This window comes from Saimiri boliviensis, chromosome 13, assembly GCF_048565385.1.
Source record: "Saimiri boliviensis isolate mSaiBol1 chromosome 13, mSaiBol1.pri, whole genome shotgun sequence".
NCBI classification, from domain to species: domain Eukaryota; kingdom Metazoa; phylum Chordata; class Mammalia; order Primates; family Cebidae; genus Saimiri; species Saimiri boliviensis.
The window spans coordinates 63,629,207-63,652,182 of NC_133461.1; the positions used below are offsets into that span (position 1 = coordinate 63,629,207).

The window sequence follows — 22,976 nt, forward strand, 5'->3', positions numbered from 1 at the left end:
GCAGTGGTGTGGTCTTGGCTCACTGGAACCTCTGCCTCCCAGGTTCAAGTGAATCTCCTGCCTAGCCTCCCATGTAGCCGGGACTACATGGTGCCCGCCACCATGCCCAGCTGATTTTTGTATTTTTAGTAGAGACAGGTTTCACCATGTTGCCCAGGCTGGTCTCGAACTCCTGACCTCAGGTGATTTGCCCACCTCGACTTTTCACAGCGTTGGGATTACAGGCTTGAGCCACCGTGCCCTGCCCAGTCATACCCACTGACAGCACCTATGAGCAAATATTTACTAACTCTCTTCTGATGAATTATAGATGCTCTCCTACAGCAAGTAAAAAGATCTCAGCTTTCCAAAAGATAGGAGGTGTTATGGGCTGAAGACCGCCCCTCCCAAATTCATAGGCTGAAGTCCTAACCCCCAGTACCTCAGGAATGTGATTGTATTTGAAGATGGAACTTTTAAAGAGGTAAGTAAGTAAAGATAAGGTCACTAGGGGGGCTCTAATCCAATCTGACTGTGTCTTTATAAGAGATTAGGACACAGGCATGCAAAGAAGGAAGACCACGTGAGAACACAGGGAGACGAGTCATCTGTAAGTCAAAGAGAGAGGCCTCAGTAGGCAGAACCCTGCTGACACATTGATCTCCGACATCCAGTCTCTAGAATTACAAGAAAGTAAGTTTCCTTTGTTTATGCCACATAGTCTGTGGTACTTTGTTCTGGCACCCCAAGCTGACTAAGCCAGGAGGAAAGAATTTCGAGTGCACTTTTTGAAGATTCTTATGCTATAAACGAAACTGTTCAGTATTAATTATTTCAAGGTGGACTGTGACAACTTAAAGATACAAGTCATAAACCCTTAGGCAACAACTAAAAATGTTAACAAAAAGAACTATAAATAATAATCCAGGAAGAGGTAAAATGTATCATACAACAGAAAATTACATTGTTTGCAGCAGTTACACTTCTGATTGCATTTTTTATTTTTTATTTATCTAAATAAAATATTTTCCAAAAATAGAGACGTTGTCGCTACACTGTCCAGGCTAGTCTCAAACTCCTGGGCTCAAGCAATCCTCCTGCCTCAGCCTCTTAAAGTTTTGGGATTACAGGCATAAGCCACTGTACCTGGCCCCTGATAACATTTTTTAGATGTCGCACAAAAACATGCAAATATATACAAAAGTTTTTAAAGTATAGATGAGGGATAAAGTTGGCTGTAAGTCAGTGTAGAGAGGCAGCAATATGACATCAAGGTGTCTGTTTTGACATGAATCAGAAAAGAGGTGAAGGGCAGGAGGTCAGACATGATCCTCCCACCCCCACTCCAGGATATCCTAGGGCAGGCGTCCCCAAACTATGGCCCGCAGGCCACATGCGGTCCCCTGAGGTCATTTATCCGGCCCCCCACCGCACTTCAGGAAGGGGCACCTCTTTCATTGGTGGTCAGTGAGAGGAGCACAGTGTGTGGCGGCCCTCCAATGGTCTGAGGGACAGTGAACTGGTCCCCTGTGTAAAAAGTTTGGGGACGCCTGTCCTAGGGGGTCAAAACCCAGCAGGGAGTAAGTAGGAAAATGCTAGAAACAACTGGTAAGTCCTAGGGAATCTAGAACATGGAGACTTGTTCCTTGCCTTTCAAAGGCACTAGTGTTGGAAAATGCAAGCGTTGACTTCCACCAACAAGCGTTGACTTCAGTGCTGCAGAAATGCTGGTAAAATGTAGTTAGGTAGAGAGAGGACCAGATAGACCCTATCACTGATTCCCCGAGGTCTATGTGCGGCTTGGCAGAAATTCACAAGTTTGCACATGACCCCACGGGGAAGGGGGAAGGTGGCTGAAGATGAAGAGGTGGCACTACCCATGACAACCAGGATGGGAAGCCTGAGCCACAAGGGACACTGGCCAAACTCTCCAGGAGCAGTCCCATCGCGGGGGCAATCCCGAGGCCCCAGAGACCACTCACTATAAGAGGCTGCCCTGAAGACTGAAGGCCAGGAGACTGAGCTACGGCTCAACTGCTGTCCATGAGAGAGCCCACAGAAAGGAGAATGGTGACCGAGGCTCCCTTCCCCGCATCCTGCCTGCACCCAGCCAGCCCCAAAGGGGAGAGGAAGGAGAGTGAGAACTGGAAGAAACTGTATGAAGGAGGCAGTTTTCAAGCACAAGACTAAAGTACTAGTACTGCAAATTGTTGAGTTCATTTTGTTGCCAGCCGGAGAGGGACATGAGAGGTTGAAAAGCAAGAGCAGGCCGGGTGCGGTGGCTCAAGCCTGTAATCCCAGCACTTTGGGAGGCCGAGGCGGGTGGATCACGAGGTCGAGAGATCGAGACCATCCTGGTCAACATGGTGAAACCCCGTCTCTACTAAAAATACTAAAAATTAGCTGGGCATGGTGGTGTGTGCCTGTAATCCCAGCTACTCAGGAGGCTGAGGCAGGAGAATTGCCTGAACCCAGGAGGCGGAGGTTGCGGTGAGCCGAGATCGCGCCATTGCACTCCAGCCTGGGCAACAAGAGTGAAACTCCGTCTCAAAAAAAAAAACTAAAGAAAAGCAAGAGCAGAATTGTCATAGAAAAATAACATGTTTTACATAAAAAAATTTTAGTGTGGTATGTCCATCCCACGGAGTAATACCCTACCACAAAAAGGAATGGACTGGCTGGGCATGGTGGCTCATGACTGTAATCCCAGAACTTTGGGAGGCCAGGGCAGGTGGATCACCTGAGCTCAGGAGTTCAGGACCAGCCTAGCCAACATGGCAAGACCCTGTCTCTACTAAAAAAAGAATAGAAAAATTAGCTGGGCATGGTGGGAGGTGCCTGTAATGCCAGCTACTCAAGAGGCTGAGGCAGGAGACTTGTTTGAACCCAGGAGGTGGATGTTGCAGTGAGCCGAGATCACACTGTTGCTTTCCAGCCTGGGTAACAGAGTGAGACTCCTTTTCTAAAAAAAAAAAAAAAAACAAACTAGGAACGACTGCTAATATGCACAACCACCCAGACGAACCTCCCAAAATCAGGTTGAGTGTGAAAATCTGATCTCAGAATGATGCCTAACAATGGAGAAACAGCAATTAGATAAATGACAGATTATTGGTTGCCTGGGCTTAGGCGTGCAGGGGTTGGGTGTGGTCATGATGGGGCATTAAGGGGGAGCCTTATGATATTGATACAAGTAATTATCTTGACTGTGGTGATGGTTGCACATACGTATCACAAGCTACACGTAATAAAATTGTGCGACGCTACACACACATACTCATGCCCACACACACACACATGCACACGTGTGCCTGCATAAACAGTGCAACTGAATAAGCTCTATGGATTGTTCTGATGTCCATGGCACAGATTTGACGTTGTCCTAGAAAAATGCATAATGCTTGTAATCCCAGCACTTTGGGAGATCACAAGGTCAGGAGTTTGAGACCTATCTGATCAACATGATGAAACCCCGTGTCTACTAAAAAATAAAAAAAATTAGCCTGGCGTAGTGGCCTGCACCTGTAATCCCAGCTATTCAGGAGGCTGAGGCAGGAGAATCGCTTGAACCTGGGAGGCGGAGGCGAAGGTTGCAGTGAGCCGAGATCATACCACTGCACTCCAGCCTGGTTAACAAGAGTAAAACTCAGTCTTAAAAAAAAAAAAAAAAAAAAAAGCATAATGCTGCCACTGGGAAACCCAGCTGAAGGGTGCATGGGCCCTCCCTGTACGTTTCATTTCAACTTCCTATGAATCTGTAATAATTTCCAAATGAAAAGGGATAGGGCATCAGGTCAGCAGCTTATTCTCAGATGTTTCAGGAAAACAAGTTCTCTGTCTTATAGTTGCAGTTTTGCTGAAAGCTTAATTTGAAACATATAAAAGGTTATTTTTTTAAAGCCTTTTAAAATAAATAAAATAAAAATGTTTTTTAAGCAATATCTGTTTTTTAAATATTAATGGGACCATTGTTTGTCTCCATGAAAATGGATAGTTGTGAACGTGAATCTGCTGTTTCTCAATTGCTCTGTCTCCGACACTGGGGGAGGGAGGCCCCATGGAGAGGAAGTACCCACCTTGCCATCCACGAGCTCTAGTCCAATGGCATCCACTTTGGCAGTGCTGATGCCCAGAAGGACGCCATTCTGTGAGGAAGTTCGAAACTCCAGGGTGATGTTCAGCTCTGACCGAACTTTGTAGCCCTCTTTGACTGTAACACACAAGGACAGCCTGAGTCAGGGGTGAACGCTGCCAGGCCCAGGCTGTGCATCTGGGCTCCTGGCTCGGGGACCGGGGGGACCTGGCTCTAGCTCCTCCTTTGGATCCAGCTCCATCCCCACCAGCAGGTCACTCCGGCCCTCTGAGCCTCGGCTTCCACATCTGGGAGATGACAAGGAGCTTTTAAAGAAGACATACACCGTCAGCCAGGCCAGAGCAGAAGCAGGCGCCTCCTTCATCTGTGGCTGCAGAAGCACGTGGCCCTGCCTCACCCCATGGACACGCCCACCCTGCCTTTCCCGCGGACTGTTGGGATTTAATTCCTGGAATCCCTTTATCATCATCCGAGCATAGTCCATGTTATTTTCCTAGTATCTGTGTACTGGGCAAATCATAATTTACTGAATGTATCAGAATGCATACTAAGTTTGTTAAAGGTGGGGATGGAATGGAATGATTTTTCAATGCAGGCGATAAAGCTGAAGAGCCACATTGGGGCTATTAGCAACAGCAGGCAGTTGTTACCATGCCCAGTGCTGAAGGGAAAAGGGGAGAAGATGGTATGCCCCGATCTGGGGGGGAACAAGAGGGGCTGAGACCATGGAGGGGGCTGCCCTGCAGGGCTAGAGCCTGAGCCTCAGGAACAGGAGACAGGAAGCACAGAGAATGAGAGATGTTCCGCTGGCTTCCCCTTCTTCCCCACCCAAACTTCTGCCCAGCCTCCCTGGCACCAGCTGATCTAGACATTTTATGCTGCTGAGTTTTAGTTCAAAGCCCTTTCTTAACTTGGACAGTGAGTGTGCCTTACAGAACTTGGAGAAAATACAGATGAAACTAGCACCCCGTGTCTGGCCTCTGTCAACGGTCACACCGCTCCTGGCGGGAGAAGACTTCGTCAGGCCATCCAGATCGCACAAGACCTGAGAACGCTTTGTATGCCAAGAAATTAGGAAATCAATGGAATACCGAACTCAATGTGGTTTTCCTGCAGCCTTGTCCAGTGGGTCCTGTCTTATACTCTTGGATCTGTGTCATTTTAGAATATAGGCTCATCCGGGGATAGGCTTTCCAGAGTGTTGCTAACACATACCAAGAGCTACATATCCGCTTCCGTCAAAGAACGTTCCTTCCTGGGCCACTGAGAAGCACCTATTCACCGCAAAGGCAGATACCAGGTGGTCCTTGTCCAGCTGTTTGCTGTTAACCGTCATGTCCCCAATGCAAGCAGAGATGCTGTGGGTGATCTAAGCCAAATGACATGCAAGAGTAGACGGTGGTGATTCTAACAGGAAGTGCTTGGACACATTTTCCTTCCGCTTCATCAGACTGGTCTCAACAAAACACATTACAATGTCATCTTTTTGTTTTAAAACTTTAATTGCCACAAGACTTCACATGAATGTCTATGTTAGAGCTACCATTTGAGTATCTTGCAGTGGAAGTGTTTTCTATTATTTTAGTGAAATATTGTGGAAATCAAAAAATGCTGAGTTTACTAATGTGCGAATATGCATTTGCTGGGCTTCCCTAAATAGTGCTGTGCCCATGTGGCTGTGGAAGGGGAATGTTCATGAACTAACAGGCTGGAAAGACTGATCGGGTGCTGAGGGGTGACCCCCGCACATGATCTGTGGACATGCCTGCAAAGTCAACCTCATGCAGCCAAGCCCCAGGTTCAAACAAGGTAATTTAAACAGAGATGTGATGGGCTAGGTATGCTCTTCTACAAAATAAGCACAACCACGATGAAGGTAAAATGTGAGTACGAAAAGTGCTGCTTACATTTCCAATGTTCCTGGCCCGGTACTGGGAGGGCAGGCCTCCTAGGTAGAAGAGCCCCTCCACATCCAGCGTGGTTGCGTCGCCCACCACGGTCACTATTGGGGACTCTTGGCCATCAACCGTTATGAAGCCTTTTCTTCTGACGTAGTCTGTCTTAACCTACAGCAAAGTGAAAACATGCATCATTTTTAAGGAATCTGAGAAAACTTTAACAGATGTATGTATGCTTGCAACAGCTGCTCCTGAGAGCTGTAAGAACCTGAATGCAATCCTAAAGGATGGCTCAAATTTTTAGACAGTTGCTGATGAGAAGTGGCTGAAGAATATGGCAGAAGAAAGGAGGTAGACAGGAAAGTGTCTTTGCAAAAACTATGACAGTTAAAGAAATCTGACATAGAAAAACGATGACAGAAAGAGGAATTTGACATAACTGACTCCATCTTGCTTCTAACCTCATAAGCTGTCTTTGCTAATTCAGTCTAGCTATGGGAGGAACGTATTGATAGTTTAAAACAAAGATAACATTCCCTTCCTGAAATGGGAGGAATTTAGGTCATACTTTAAAACAAACATGATAACAGTATCTTACCAAAACTAACTCCCTCCTTGCTCAGGGACCAAAATCGCCTTTGTAAAATTAAGGAAGTGCCACAAGATTGGAATTGTGATGGGGGCCTGTATTCTGCTAAGATACAGGCATAAACTCTAACCAGCCATTGTTTCTTCTACTAAGATGTAGGCATGAACTCTAACCAGTCATTGCTTTATAATTTGCCTTTTTAAACTACTTATTACTTGGGAATCACATAGCCAATAGTCACAAGCTTTGTGACTTCCCCAGTTGCCCCTATAGAAAACATTGCTATTGTACAATCTAAGACTGGCATTTGAGACATTTTTCAGACTTTGCATTCAATATGAACCAACTGGAGCCACCTAGAGCAGCAGCTCCTACCCAAGAACTAACTCAGCACAAGAAGACACCTTCAACCCCCTTATGACTTTTTCCCCAGTCCAATCAATCAGCATGTGCCAGTCCTCACCCCCCGCTGGCTGCCAAACGATCCTTGTTTACAGAAGGCTTTAACCCTAGTCCTTGAATTCTTGGGGGAGGTGGCTTTGCGAATTATCTCCTGGCAAGTTGCCCCTGCAATAATTACTCTTTCTTTGCTGCAAAACCTGCTGTTCTCAGTGCATTTGCTTTTCTGCACATAATGGGCAAGGACAACCCAGCTGGCTAATTACAGGCACGGATAAAGCATACTGCAGACCAGAAAATGCTCCAGAGTCCTGGTTATCAGAAAGCAAACGCCATGAGGGCAGGCTCGGTCCTTTCACGCCATGGGTGGGCTTTACATACTCCTTGCCAAGTCAAGAACATGTCTAGTACCTTTTGTTCAACCCGCCAATATCTGCTGAGTGTCTATGTCACGCCAGGTATTAGGCAAGGCCCTGGGGATATTTCAGCAGCAGAAAAGATCCCCCTGCCTTCGAGACCTGCAGTCTCTGGGGGAGATACCAGACACGCAGAGTGAGATAGAGATTAATGGAGATAATGCGCCTTTGGGAAATGGAGTGAACCCCTGTGATTAATTGAATAGAACTCAGACGCAGCCACCACAAACCTCCTGAGATCGTACCGTGTGCCACTTGCCATCGCTGAGCAGTGCAGGGTGAGAGACCTGTGTTTTGCCTTTGCCAAGGTCAAACATGAAGTGGAGGCGGCCCCCGTGCAGCTGGAGCGCGGCATAGTCTGCTTGGTTCTGATGAGCGGTGTAGTAAATCAGGCCGCTGGAGGCGAACGTGCGGATACTTAGCTGAACCGAGAGCCTGGGGAAAACAAGGGCGCAGCGTTGAGAAAGGAAGCTTCTACTTTTCATTTTTAAAACCTCGAAGAGAGGACCCAACAATTGTTTCAACATTTATATTGAACCTCAGGAGGGAGGGACACTCATTCCTTCATTCATTTATGCACCCATTCATTTAACGAGTTGTTACTGCCTACCTCTGTCTGCTGGAACTGTTTTAGAATGAGGATAAAGCCCTCAACAAAGAGGAAGATCCCTTTGCTCATGAAACTAATTCAGAAATACATCAGAGCGTTAAAGTGGGTACAGAGGCCAACTGGTGTGGCGACCTTAAGTAATCAATGCAGATAACTCAGCAAAGCTGCTATTTCAGCTGACTTCTCAATGACAGAAAGGGGCAAGCCCCTGCAAAGTGAGGAGTTTGATGACGGTGGACAGCAGGAAGCCCACCTGAGGCCACGGGGAACCAGAGCCACTGCAGGCGTGGAGGAAGGCTGAGCCTGGGCGGGCCCTGTCAGAGGAACCATGGTGTCACAGGAGCACCCAGGGACAACACAGGGCGGGTGTGGATCCATCACAGGGAGGAGGGGCTTTGAGAGTGTTTGGATTTTCAGCACAGTGGGAAGTAACAGGAGGGCTTTGAAAGTGGGAGTGGCTGAGAATCCCTTTAGGAGATCCTCTGTCTAAACAGAAGAACAGGTCAGGAAGCCAGGGGTGAAGCAGGCCCCGTCAGGCAGCTGTTACTACAGCCCACAGGGAGGAGTGGGTGGCTTAGACCAGGGTGGCAGCAGGGACTCAAAACAGATTCAGGAAACTTTCTGGAGGAAGAAGCACGAGGACTTGCAGATGGACTGGATTTGCAGAGTGAGAAAAAATAAAATAAAAAACAGCCTCTAGGTTTGGCCTTGGACAACCAGGGGAATGGTGATTGTGCCTGTACCAATGACAAAGAGCAGGAGGCAGGACTGAGGAAACCTGTGAATTCCTTTCAGGTGATGAGCACCAGTCCACACAGAGATGCTGAGTGGCTGAGGAACCTGTCCCAGCCCACACAGAGAGGTCAAGAGGCCAAGGATCCTGTCCCAGTCTACGCAGAGATGCTGAGTGACCCAGAAACCTGTCCCAGTCCACATAGAGATGCTGAGTGGCTGAGGAACCCGTCCCAGTCCACACAGAGATCTCGGTGGGCCCACGAACCCCAAGTTCTAAGTGGAGGCCAGAGCAACACGGGTGGATACTGCCGTATCTAGGTGGCATGTTAAAGCAACCGGAACATAGAAGGCCACCCTGGGAAAGCATGTGGAAGGGGCCCTGCGCTCTTAGCTGGGGGACTGAAGAAGCGCGGGGCCGAGAGAGGAGCAGGGAACCAGGAATGTGTGGGGCTGTGGCAGCCAACGAAGTCCAGGGACTGCTGGGAGCCCAGTACAGGGGGCCCCGCACGATCATGATGTAGCTACACGTGGGTCTCAAGTAACTCTCTCAAGAGCAGCCAGAGGCGTGCAGGAGGCTGATCAGACTGTTAGAGAACGAAACGGTCCCTGAAGAAAGGGCAGCGCTGTCAAGCCGCCTTGCTGGGAAACAGAGCCAGGTACTGAGCATGTGTGTGAGGGAGATGTGGCATCTCCTGGGGGAGGGGGTGGTTCTGCTGTGGAAGGGCAAAGTGGACAGGGGGTGGAGCCCAGAGGTTACAGCAGTCCCTTCTTATTTGCGGTTTTGCCTTCCAAGATTTCGCTTTTTGAGGTTTCAGTTACCTGCAGTCAACTGAGGTTTGAAAATATTAAACGGCAAGTTCCAGAAATAATGCGGAAGTTTTAAACTGGGCATTATTCTGAGTAGCGTGATGAGATCTCATGCCATCCCATGTGGTCCTGCCCAGGAAGTGAATCTTGCCTGTGTCCAGTGGATTCACGCCATGTGAACCATGTGCCTGCTGGTCCCTTCACAGCCATCCGAGTTCGCAGATCAACTGTGGCAGTATAGCAGGGCTTGTGTTCAGGTCACCCTGATTTTACTCAAAAATGCTCCCAAGGCACAAGAGGAGTGGTGTTGGCATATTGTTATAATTCTTCTATCTTATTCTTAGTTATTGTTAATGTCTTCCTGTGCCTAATTTATATATTCAACTTTATGGTAGCTATACATGTACTGTACAGGAAAACACAATGTATATGAGGTTCGGGTATTAGACAAGGTTTCAAGCAACGACTGGGGGTCCTGAAACGTATCCCTCAAGGACAAGGGGAAACTGCTGTATAGGCACAGACTCTGGAGCCACAAGACCTGGGTTCAAATCCCAGCTCTGCCATTTACTAGCAGTGTGACTTTGAGCAGATGCCCCAGGCTCCCTATACCTCAATCTCTTTATCTGTAAAATGGAGATAATAATAATATCTTCCTCATAAAAGAATTATGAGGAGTAAACTGGGTCATCTGTGTAAAATCTCTGTGTCAACCTTCAGCACCGTAGTTCGCTGCTCTTGCTGTCACTGCTGACTATGGGGTGACTGACGGTGGTGGCTGCGTGCTGGGGGAGTGTGCACTGAGGAGTGAGGAGTGGTTGCTGCGCATGTCCTAGGGAGGAGAGGGCCGACAGGGTCCAGAGGACAAGCTGGGGCTGGGTGGGCTTTACTAGGAACAAGGACCCTTCATCTGTGGTAGCAGAAGAAGAGACAGAGGGTCAGGAACAAAGGCAGGGTCTAGTCTTTTTGGTGGTGGACAGATGAAAGAGCTTTTTTTTTTTTTTTCTTTGATATGGAGTTTCGCTCTGTCACCCAGGCTGGAGTGCAGTGGTGTGACCTCGGCTCACGGCAACCTCCACCTCCTGGGTTCAAGCGATTCTTCTATCTCAGTCTCCCGAGTAGCTAGGACTACAGATGTGAGCCACCATGCCCTGCTTTTTTTTTTTTTTTTTTTTTTTTTTTTGGTATGTTTTAATACAGACAGGGTTTCACCGTGTTATTAGGATGGTCTCAGTCTCCCGATCTCGTGATCTGCCTGCCTCAGCCTCCCAAAGTGTTGAAATTACAGGCATGAGCCACTGCACCCGGCTGGATGAAGGAGCTCTTTCTTCTCAATGAGGCAAGTCATCAGCTGGGGTGTGAAGAGAGGCTGCGGTGCACAGGGCTCTGAGCTACAACAGCTATAAGCAAGTCATCACGGAGAGTAAAAACCGTGAACACAGCAGAGCGATGCACTGGCTCCCGTGTCATTTGGAGGCTCCATCTGAGACTGATGGCTATGCTATTCAAGTCAAACCAGCTAGGAAGGAGAAGGGCGTCTCCCCAGCCTTGGTCTCCTGTGTGGATTCTGGCACAGAGACGGCAGAATGTTGGCTTTGACCTGAGCTGGCAGGAGTGGGAGAGGCAAAGGGTTAAGGCAGTTTGCAGAGGAACACCTGTAACCCTGGCCTGGAACCTACCTGGGAGGATGCGCTGTGATGTAGGGCTAGAGAAGAGGGGAGACAGTGGTGGGAGGGCATTAGGGCTAGAGGCCGAGAGGTCTCCATACAGCTGAAAACCGGCAGGAGTGGGGAGGCACACAGAGGAGAAGGGGAGAAAGGGCTTGGCTAGTAGGAGGCTTTTAAAGTTGAGACTGTGAGAGGGATGGATAACCGTGGAGCAGGCAAGGGTATGACCGTGGGAGAGGCTGGCAGAGGAGGCAGGAAAATACCTTCCACAGATCACAGTTTGAACATGGAAAGATCAGGTGTTAGGTGGCTGCTGAATTCCCAGAGTGATGGCAGGAGCTGCAGAAGACAGGCAGGAGCCCAGGTGTGTGTCGGGGGTGGGGGGTGTCACAGGGTGCTACTCACAGCCAATGACAAGATGGGCAGAGCGTGGCAGAGTCTGAAGGCAAGCCTGGTAGGTGAGCTGGAGGACCGAAGGAGGAGAAAAGAGCAACGTGGCATCCGGGAGCCCCAAGTTCCAGGCCTTGAGATCTTCCCTTGGCAGAAGGGTCCCAGGGACAGGTAGATGTGAGGGGCAGAAGGTGCAGAGAGGGGTATGTGTGGCACCTGGGATTTGGCCAGCACAGTGAAAGAGTTTGGGTAGACAAAGACCTCAGACTAGTGAATGCTTAAAGTGGAATGGGGTTGAAAGCCCAAACAACGATAGATCAGGAGACTTGATTTAGATGCCCCACACACTTCCTTACATGCACACAGAGACGGGCAGCCAGCCACCTCCAGAAGAGGAAAGGCAGAAACCAGACTCCCCAGTGAACCACCAGGAAAGCATGTGATTTGCACCAACGCTGAGTTCCTAGCCCTCTGCTTCCTCTCTGCCATTTGGTTGCAAGTCAAGCACTTCATCATAAAATAAAAGCAGCTTCTTTTGGAAAAGACTCTGTGGCTGGAGAACGTCCACACCCATCTAGCAACCAGACGCCGCATGAGGACTTTAGAACAATACTCACTTCTTTCTGACGGCCGACTGATTAAAAGGCAGAATTAAATGGCTGTTTTGTGTGAGGCCAAACTGGTGAGCGCTGGGAATGTACTCCGGAGCTGCATCCGCCGCGCACTGTTCCTGTAAGAGACACGCAGGGACACTTAGCCACCACCCGCAGCCTGAGACCCACTGACACACACGTGTTCCGCCGTGAAGAGCCATCTCCAAAGCAATCCTATTAAAGCAGCAACAACCAACCTGTTGGCACTCACTCCAGCTTTGGTTTAAATGCTCCTCTCACCAGCCCTTTATCTCCCTGAGAAGGCACTTAGAGCTTCTGCCTTTCACTTTAATCCCACTCAACTTCACTGAAATTCACACAGACACTGGAGTCTCCCCTACAAATTTTCATCAGACTTAAGGCGCAAAGGCTTTGCTGTCTCCCTCGGCCCATGCCATGACCTGAGGCTCCTGGGAATGACCCTGAGGATACAGCCGCAGAGATCAGCTGCGGCCCAGGCACTGGAAAACTGGAGATGCCCTCAGGTGACAGTTCTCGCAGGGCCTCAGAGTGTGAACCTAGGTCCATACTGACAGGGCAAGGTGCAGGCAAGAGGAGCCAGGTGGGAAGGGCCCCTGCACCCTGTGCAACCATCTGCTGGCTGCCCTGATAGTGCCCAAGTCACGGGGGTCCCAGATGCTGTTTTCTGGCTCAATGTGGGCTGATGCTACCATGAAAACTGCCCAGGACTCAAAGACTGGCCCTGCTCAGAAGGTCCTGCTCTTGGATGCTTCTGCCATCTTCTAAATGATTAGAGTGCATGCTTTAAACCAGGGAAACAGAAAGCAGAGGGGGAGAAAATGAAAAATAACAATGGCTGCCATTCAAAATATTTGGCCAGAACTGGCTTTTCCGAAATGAAACAAATCATTTTTTTTTTTGAGATGGATTCTCGCTCTGTTGCCCAGGCTGGAGTGCAGTGGCGTGATCTTGGCTCACTGCAACTTCCGCCTCCCAGGTTCAAGCAATTCTTCTGCTTCAGCCTCCCCAGTAGCTGGGATTACAGGTGCACACCACCATGCCCAGCTACTTTTTGTATTTTTAGTTTCACCATATTGGGCAGGGTGGTCTTGAACTCCTTACCTTAGGTGATCTGCCTGCCTTGGCCTCCCAAAGTGCTGGGATTACAGGTGTGAGCCACCATGCCAGGCTTTTTTTTTTTTTTTTTTTTAAAGCAACAAAGATGTGCATGATAGCTTTACATGAAGTATTATTTTCATGCTCTCCCGGCTAAATGTAAGTTGACAATGAGTCCTTACAGAAACTCTGCCAAAAGCATATCATGTGTCAGCCTGATGGACAGCCTAGGCATTGGGGCCTGCAATCTGTAAATGCTGGGCCGTGTCATCCAGTTGCTTGGGACATCCTTCCCCATCCTGTTCCTGCTCTGATTTTAAGCCCAGCTCCAGCTCCAGCTTTTGCAGCACCTTTACAGCAAGACCCCATTTTAACTCCCTCTATTCTGGGCCCTATTTTGCTCACTGGACCTGATTAATAGTAAAGGAACCTGCTCCTACCGGAAAAGCCCGGGGCTCTCGCGGGAGCTCGCTGTCCTCTTCATTGGGAGCTGGCTTAGGCCTTTCTGACAGCCAGCAGGTGTCCAAGTCGACTTCCTCATGGCCAACTGCACTGTTGAAATCCAAAAGTCTAGGTAGAAACAAGACAGTGTTTTCAAAATCAGGATATCACAAACCAGTACATGAACCCAAGTCACCTGATTTCTGTACAATGAAAATCAATTAAAAACCATGTATATATTTCTCTTAGAGTAACTGAAGTGCCAGTCCTTCACTGAATCCAGACATGCTACCTTCAATATTTCTTGTCTGATGTTCTGCTTGCAATGGCACCCAGCCAGGCATATCCCCGTGTTAGACCCTGGCCATTCCTGAGCACCCCCCAGGTCAGCTCAGATGTTATCACCTCCTCCCGAAGCCTTGACTAGGCTGCCTCAGGGACACATTTTTGTCTCTAGTTCCCAAGCACTGCACAGTGATCTCCACTAAACACTGATTTCTTGTTTACAGGCTTCCCCTCCCCAGGAGGTCGTGGGCTACACCTGTCATATGCACCTTCACTCTGCAGGTCCTGGGCTATGTCCTCTGCCCACACAGGTCCCCCTGGCACTTTCCCAGGGCACAGCTGGGAACTCCACAGAAACATTTCTGCCCTATCGAGTCCCCAACCCCATGACTTTCGGGAGCATGAAGATGCCTCATTAATAAATGAATGAATGAATGAATGAATGAACAGACAACTGAGAGAATAAACATAAACATGTACAAAAATCTAAACCGAACTCTGACATCATGATTGTATTGAAACCCAATGCTATGTTTTATTCTTGCAAATTTCAGGGACTCCTAAGAGGTAATTTCACAGAGAAGGACATTGTGACCATGAAAGATCCTATACTTCATTCAAGGTCACTAGGCAAGTCAGTGACCCAGCCAGGAGGGAGCCTCGGTTTCCTGGTGCCCAGGGCACATCCAGGTTCTCCTGGGCAGATGCTGGTCGCACAGAGCAGAGCACAGCTTGTCTCCTATCGGCACCCTGTCCAGAGGCAGGGGGTGAGCAAGGAGGAATGAACTGCCTATGGGCACATGTCAGTTCTTTTCTTCATCATGAGCCCCACACAGGGAATGGAGGCTTCTAGTTCTTAATTATACAGTCATTGTTTTTTGGGGAAGCCATTAATAACCTGAAGCTGCTAGTAGCCCAATAGTAAACAGCTCCTTCAAATCAGTATCCCAACACAACAAGAGACTTACATCACAAAATCCCTCTGTTCCTTCAAATGCATGTCAGAAATACATTTAAATTCTGGCTCTTTATGGACCATCCATAAAGAGCAGATGTTCAGCAATTGTTTTTAAAGTATGATGACCAGATCTGTCTGTCATTCCAATCCAATAAAATCCATTTGAGGAGACTTTTATGATAGAACTCATTATTTGGGACCTTGCAAAATTTTCAGTAAAGTTAGATTTCAGATTAGTGTTAGCACTCACCATGGAAGGTCAGAAAATGCAAGAACATGCAGAGAGCAGATACACTTACTCCAAATTAAAGATCAGGTTTTTGATACAGCCATGGAACGATCTTCTCATTTTAAGCAGCGATGTCCCCTCTCGCTCTGGAATTCCCCCAATGTACAGATGGGACACATTTATTGTCCTGCTTTCTACTAAGGGGCTCAACTTCACTTCTACGGGATTGTTCTCATCCAATTGGACAGTGATAATTCTAAAATACCAAGGGAGAAAATAAATGAAAAGCTTTAAATATAATGAAATAATAATTCCATTTTAGTCCATAATTCCCGCAAGTTCTTACTGAATAAAAAAGTTCCCTAAAGGTGCATTTTAAGAAGATACTATCTGTAACCAAAAAGGTGAATCTTGAAAATTAAAACTCACACTGGGCACAGTGGCTCACACCTGTAATCCCAGCACACCTGTGATTACAGGTGAGAACCTTTGGGAGGCCAAGGTGAGCAGATTGCCTGAGTTCAGGAGTTTAAGACCAGCCTAGGCAACATGGTGAAACCTCATGTCTACTAAAATACAAAAAATAGTAGGGCATGGTGGTGTGCACCCATAATCCCAGCTACTTGGGAGGCTGAGGCAGGAGAATTGCTTGCACCTGGGAGGCGGAAGTTGCAGTGAGCTCAGATTGCGTCACTGAACTCCAGCCTGGGCCACAGAGTGAGACTCCATCTCAAAAAAAAAAAAAAAAAAAAAGAGAGAGAGAGAGAGAGAGAAAGAAAAAACTCACAATTGAACATTTTTCAGCAACAAATGGAATGTTATTAAATATCCATTAAATTAGATTGCTTTTTGGAGAGGTTTTTTTTTTTCTTTCTTTCTTTCTTTCCTCTTTACCTGTGTTGAAAATGCCCAGCGTACTTTTAAAGCATTCAGTCTACAGTTTTGGAGGTAAATATACAGGAATGTCCATAAAATGCTATTTACTATTGACATAATACTATGTACTAATACTGTAGTACTATTTGCCACAGAATTAATCCAACGTAAATACAATTTATCCTGGGCCCCAGCAAAGGGCAGAGTTAAAGTTGTTTAATTATAAAAATTCTACAAGTATCTTATTACAAAGCAGATGAAATTGATTCCCAGGGAGGAATTCTAGCAAGGTTCTAGAATTATTTGGATGCTGATGATCCCAGTCATCCAGCTGCCCAGGGTACCATCGTAAAGTTACTCCCGTGTTCCCTCTGAGCTCACCACACCCTCATTACACACTGCCTTGCCATGTATAAGTACCTCCGATTCCTGACCAAGGAGACGGAATGTGCCTGTCCGTCGCTGCATGTGCCCATGGGAGAGTGCAGGAGAGCTTTTCTCAGGCTTGTCCCATCCCCAGGATTGACATGTACCTCAATGTTGCCTCCGATCAGCATGATGGAAAAGAAGGGCTGGGGAGGTTGCATAGAGAATTTCCCAGACAAAACACATTACTATATGATTTAGAAAACTTTCGTCTTATGAAGATCATGTGCAAAGATTAATATCAAGTGAGTAGAGCAATTCCTTAAGAATATCATCATCTGCCACAATTTTAAACTTTGTATATTACTTTCTAATTTCTGTTCATATAATTTATATTCTGCATTATGCTATTACTGCTGAAGATTTAAAGATTTCCATTTCTGCATGGCCTCATATTTATTGTTTATTGCTACATTATATGCCAATAAGTAGATACATTGTAATTTGTCTTTTTATCAATGAAACTGAAAGTACTTTCCAACTTTTTACCACACATATGAATATTTAATTATTTTTCCAGTGATGTTGTTTAAGGCCCTTACTTTTTTTTTTTTTTTTTTTTTTTTGGCCACATTGAAAAGAGGTAGTTTATAGTGCCACCAGGAGGACTGGAATATGAGCATCTCACAACACCCTTGCTAGCAATGACTCATATTATCCTTTTTTGCTGACTTAGTAAGCACACTTTGATTTGAAAGTAACCTTACTAAGACTAATGGAGAAAATGTTTGGCAGTTCCTCAAAAAGTTAAGCATAGAATTACCATATGATTATTGATTCCACTCCTAAGTATATGCCCTGAGGAACTGAAGACAGGGAATTAAACAAATACTTATCCACATATGTTCATAGCATTATTCATAATAGCTAAAAGGCAGAAATGCCCCAAAGCTCATCCATGAAGTAACTGATGAACAAACTGTAGTATGTGCATATAGTGGAATATTACTTAGCCATAAAAAGGAATGAAGTATTGATCCATGCTACAATGGGGAGGAACTTCAAAAACATGCTAAGTGAAAGGAGCAAGATATCATATCTTGTATGATTCCATTTGTATGAAATATCCAGAATAGGTAAATCCATCTATAGAGACAGAAAGCAAATTGGTGGTTGCCAGGAGTAGGGAGAGAGGGGACTGGGGAGTGACTAATTAATGGGATAGGCTTTTATTTTGAGTGACAAAAATGTTTGCAATTAGATAGAAGAGGTGGCCTTGCAACATTGTGAATGTACTAAATGCTGCTGAATTGTTCACTTTGAAATGGTTGATTTTAGGTTATATACATTTTGGCTCAACCAAAAACAAACCAACAAAAAGACCAGTGGAGCCCATTAACCAGTCTTAGTCACTGTCAGCGCTTTCGCAGGCATGTCGTGACATGTTTGGGTTCTGCAAGCTGATGCTCCAGTTCTGACTCAGCATACCAGTCGTGTGACCTTGGTCAGGTTTACCAGGCTCTCTGAACCCATTTCTTTTCTGTTTTTTTTTTTTGTTGTTGTTGTTGTTGTTTTTGCTTTTTTGAGACAGAGTCTCATTCTGTCGCTCAAGCTGGAGTGCAGTGGCATGATCTCAGCTCACTGCAACCTCTGCCTCCCAGGTTCAACCAACTCTCCTGCCTTGGCCTCCCAAAGTGGTGAGATTACAGGCGTGAGCCACCGTGTCTGGCCTCTCTGAACCCATTTCTTCCTCAGCAAGATGTAGGAAGCAGCATTCCCCATGCAGCATGGCTGTGATCATGACACAGCAATGTCTGTAAAGTATCTTGCAGAGTAAAAGACGGCATTCTATAGATTTTTGGCTGCATGGACTCTCCTTCATTAAGACGGTGTGCTAACATTCTGTAAAGTCTCTTCAAATTATGTGATAGACACAAATTTGAGCAGAGGATGGGGAAATATCATCTAGGCTCTTGAAATGGAATATGAATAAAGAAAACTGTCATCTTTTCTCTCCTCTCCCCCTGTGAGTTTACTGTGCTTATCACAGGCCACATTCCTCTTGCTGCTCCTTTCAATCCTATAATAGATAAAGAAAATCTTGCTTGGTCCAGCAGTAGACTGAAGACCCGAACAGAATTTAAGGACTGCTGTTTTAGCCTCGGGATGAAGAGAAATGACCACAACATGGGGAAGAAAACTCAGTGCATGTTATCTGAATGAGTTTTTAAAAAATTAGCGGTAGACAGCAAATAACTTTTTCTTCAGTCACTAGACAAGGAAGATGGATTATGCAATATAAAAAAAAATCACTGATTCATAAGGGGATGACATTCAGCAATAATAACTTTTACTTATTGAAAATGCACATCCATAAACAACCAGGAACACAGCAACAATAAATGTTTATGAGTCAGTCATTTTCCATTCATCGTTTCATTTCCCAAAGTTATTTCCTGAGCTCGGGGCTCAGGAGCACCGGCCCTACTCACCACGTGTGCCTGCTCACGATTACCCTGCTTCTCCACATCCCCACCGAGGGCAGCCAGGATGATGCCACTGCTGTTTGTGGTGGCAAATGTTACCAGCCATTCCGATTCCGGTGACAAAGACTTGGGGGGCAATTCAATGTAGCCGCCTTTCAAGAAGCTAACACTGCGGATGGGCTGGTCACAGAGGAAATGAAACAGTATGGTGAGTTCCCAGCAGCGGCCAGACCTTCCGTGGGGAGGGCACTGCTGGTTTCCCCATCATCTCTTTTCTATCCACCCCACTGGTTTAAGTTATGATGTTGATGACTCAATGGACATTTATGGAAACTCATTTGAATATTAATGACAATGCTTCCTACCTCCAGTAAACAGCCTTTTCTCACTCCATAGGAATTTCTGAGTAAGTCAAAGGTCGATCTGGATATTTCCAGGTTCTTGATGCAGCCCACGAAGCTTTTGGTGGTGACACTTTTCCTGTAGGGAAGGGCATGAGAACCACCACAAAATTTGGATTTTTAAATTCTATTGTTTTAAGAAGAAATACAATTGGGCCAGGTACAGTGGCTTATGTCTGTTAATCCCAGCATTTTGGGAGGCTGAAGTGGGAGGATCACCTGAGCCCAAGAGTTTGAGACCAGCCTGGGCAACATAGTGAGACCCTGTCTCTACAAAAAATAAAAAATTAGCCAGGCATGGTGACATGCACTTGTAGTTCCAGAGACTGAGGCAGGAGGATTGCTTGAGCCCAGGAGTTTGAGGCTTCAATGAGCCATGATTGTTCTACTGCACACCAGCCTGGGTGACAGAAAAAGATCCTGTCCCCAAGCAAAAGAAAAAGAAAAAGGAAAAAAAAGACCCTGTATTTCTGGAAAACCTGTTTCCATGTATTAGTCTGCAGAAATGTCTTGGCCTCCAAGAACAATCTTGATCGTGAGAACTTCGGGTCAAACAAATACTCTCCTACTCTCCTTAGGACTAGAGAAAGGGAGCAAACTTAGTGAGTCTGGCTACTTGGATGGCCACCTACAGAAAAAACAGGCCAATAATAAGAAAGACAGTGCACAGTCATAAGGGAAGTGCAGCACACAGATTATAATCCAGTCTCCATGTAGAGTAGAATGTTTGCTTCCCATGGGGCCAAGTGCAGGTAATGCCATTCCCCAGGGTCTGACTGCCAGGAAAGGAAGTCATTGGCTGCTGTTTACGATGCATATCCATGAATTTTGTCCTAAAGGAAGTAACTGCATTTGGTGAAGTCTGGGATTATCCCAAACCCTATTTCTCAATGTTCAAGTCAATATCATATTTTTCTTACCAGTGACCTCCTGGCTGAGGTCAGACTATAATATGGTCCAGCTCTTATTTCCAAAATATAGGTGGGGTGGGGGGGGTGACATACATCTCCCAGCTGCACTCTTCTGTACCAGCTCTTGACAGGAGAGCTTTGCAATAACATGGTTTCCTGTCACAGTGACACCTCATTTTTTCTCATGTTAAACAATGAGCTATGGACCATTAAGCAACAATATGATTTGGGGCAAATTTAAACCTTTCCGGATCTCAAGTTCTGTCCATGTAAATGAAGAGGCTGGCTTTGATGACAACCAAGTCTCTTCTGCTGCGAACATCTGTAATTTGGGTATCTGTCCTTTCCCACGTTGTCTACACTGGGCCATCTAGGCAAAGTCCAGATGTACTAGGACATAGCCATGACCACAGGGAGGCCTCAGTCCTGGTCCCAGCATGACAGGGCGCGAATCTGGGATGGAATTTGGAGACAGCTTCCAGTCCTGCCTCCGTCTTGGCAGGGAGGTGAGACTTAGCAAGCGACCAACTCCCCTGAGGTTTAAATGGATTCATTTCTAAGATCAGGAGGTGGCTGTGGTTCAAACTATGTTCCTTGGGACTTTCCAAGATTCCTGGCAAAGAGAAGGGGGGCAGTGGAGAAGTGGCTCTCTCTATAAAAGGCTGCTCATCATAGCAACTGAATGGCTACATCTCTGTGCCATGTAGGAGGATTTTCTGAAAGAACCTGACCTAAAGACAGAGCATGGCTACAAATGGTCATTTGCTGACCCTAAACTGAGTGGCCCATTTTAGACATTTGATGACCCCACTCCCTGCAAGCTCTCTTGCCCTGACTATTGGACTTTCATAAGTGTCTTTTTTTAATGGTGTGAAAGAAACTTAGAGCTTAATTACAAACAAAAATTACAAAACTGAGGACAATGAACCAGCCACACAAAGTTTCTGTAAATCAGTAAAATCACAAAGATCAACATGAATCAGTCTCCGCAAAGATTCCATTGTACGTCCTGTGCCATTTCATCCCACTCCTGATGCTGGTCTTGCAACTTGCACATACATTATTCAGTCTAACCGCACAAAGGCTAATCCAGAAAAGTCTGCAGAAAGCATGATTCCTTTTTTTTTTTTTTTTTTTTTTGCCTTTAAAGACATTTTACTACTATAAAAATGTCCAGAGAGGGGGAATGAAGTGTGACAGCAAGTGTGGTCTCCAAATACGGCACAGTAACAAGATTTAGATGTTCTAAAGGCAATACATATAAAATCACGAATTTTTCTGCAGAAAGCCTGCTCTGCTTCTCAAGTCATATGACACAGACTACTTTGAAGAAATAAAAGCAGATGTTACAGGCCGAACTGTGTTCTCGCAAAAGATGTGGCAGTCTTGATCCTTCTGATGTGCGAATGTGACCTTCATATGGAAAAAGGTCTTTGCAGATGTAATCAATTTAAAGTGTGGTCATTAGGGTAAGTCTTTATCCAACATGACTGTTGTCCTTATAAAAAGGGGAAATTTGGACATGAGACACAGGCCAAGGAATGGCTGAAGGTACCAGAAGCTAGGAACAGGGGACACATTCTCTCTCACAGACCTCAAAAGGAGGAAAGCCCTGCCAACACCTTGCTTTTGGACTTGCAGTCTCTAGAACTGGAAAGGAATACATTTCCGTGGTTTAAGCCACCTGGTTTGTGATACAATCCCTTCTCAGCTCTAGCAAGCTAATATGGTTGGAAATCAGGGACATGAAAATTCTGCAACTTAATATCATACCTTACAGCTCTTGACCTTGGTAATCCACCCACATAAATCGGATCCTTGTCGAGGCGGTTGAGGTCGGAAGATGCTCCCGGAGTCTCGCCCTGCTTGGTTTCTTTATCACTGGTGTTATGGGCATCGGTAACTGCTAGGACTCCTAAAGGAGAGCACAGTCAAGAGATAAGAAAAGGAAAATCCCTTTCCACGTTAAAGTAAAATGCAAACTTCCGGCAACAGAGTTCATTTACAAAGACATATTCTTTTAGATTCTACAAATTTGATCAGCTGTTCTTTGCTATTGAAGGACAAGTGAAAATCCTCTCTACCAAAGTCAATATGCATTGGTAAATGAGAGCGATACGCATGTGCAAGAAAATAGAGTGGATTTGATTCCTGCTTCCAGTTCAGCATTTAATGTTAAATAACACACTTGGAAATCACAGGCAAATGCAAGTGTAACACTCCTCCAGCAAAATGTGAATCCTGTTAGTTAGTATTCCAAAGACAACGATGGCTTTGAAGTAGACTATCATTCAATACCCAGGAAACTACTGTGGAATAAAGACTGCTGATTTTGAAAAGATTTCTATTCCTACGAGGATGACCAACATCTGGTGACTCTGTCTGTGCCCATACCTTGCTTCCGGTTCCGCTGGAAGGCAATTTTGTACCAGGTTCCATTATTATAACGTCTGTCTGTCAAAAGGGTGAGGGGTCCTGAACCCAAGTCAGTCATGACCTTCACTCTGCCGTGAACCAGCTCGATGGATACAAAGTCTTTCTGTAAAGAAGAGAACACAGTTCCCCAGGTTATAGCTTTATCCCAAGTTTCCCTTTCTCTTCAAGTCAGGGATGGCCAAAACCTTCCAAAGTCAAACTGAGCAAACTGGATCTGGCCCCACAGCCAGAGATGTATCGGCTATGAAACCAAAAATCCCACAAAAGCTTTTTA

General features: G+C 46.1%; 1 protein-coding gene across 1 annotated transcript in view; it reads right to left on the bottom strand.

Annotated features, from left to right (window-relative positions):
* The window catches only part of LAMA1 (laminin subunit alpha 1), a 180,642-nt gene that overhangs the window by 2,028 nt on the left and 155,638 nt on the right, over positions 1 to 22,976 (bottom strand). Inside the window, exons 50-61 of the mRNA XM_003924833.4 lie at positions 22,661 to 22,805; positions 22,040 to 22,181; positions 19,320 to 19,434; positions 18,961 to 19,134; positions 16,523 to 16,674; positions 15,297 to 15,482; positions 13,754 to 13,883; positions 12,201 to 12,313; positions 7,620 to 7,809; positions 5,980 to 6,138; positions 5,288 to 5,441; positions 4,056 to 4,189 (exon numbers count right to left, since the gene is read on the bottom strand). Of these exons, the coding sequence (XP_003924882.1) occupies positions 4,056 to 4,189; positions 5,288 to 5,441; positions 5,980 to 6,138; positions 7,620 to 7,809; positions 12,201 to 12,313; positions 13,754 to 13,883; positions 15,297 to 15,482; positions 16,523 to 16,674; positions 18,961 to 19,134; positions 19,320 to 19,434; positions 22,040 to 22,181; positions 22,661 to 22,805 (1,794 nt within the window). The remainder of the gene's footprint in view (positions 1 to 4,055; positions 4,190 to 5,287; positions 5,442 to 5,979; positions 6,139 to 7,619; positions 7,810 to 12,200; positions 12,314 to 13,753; positions 13,884 to 15,296; positions 15,483 to 16,522; positions 16,675 to 18,960; positions 19,135 to 19,319; positions 19,435 to 22,039; positions 22,182 to 22,660; positions 22,806 to 22,976) is intronic.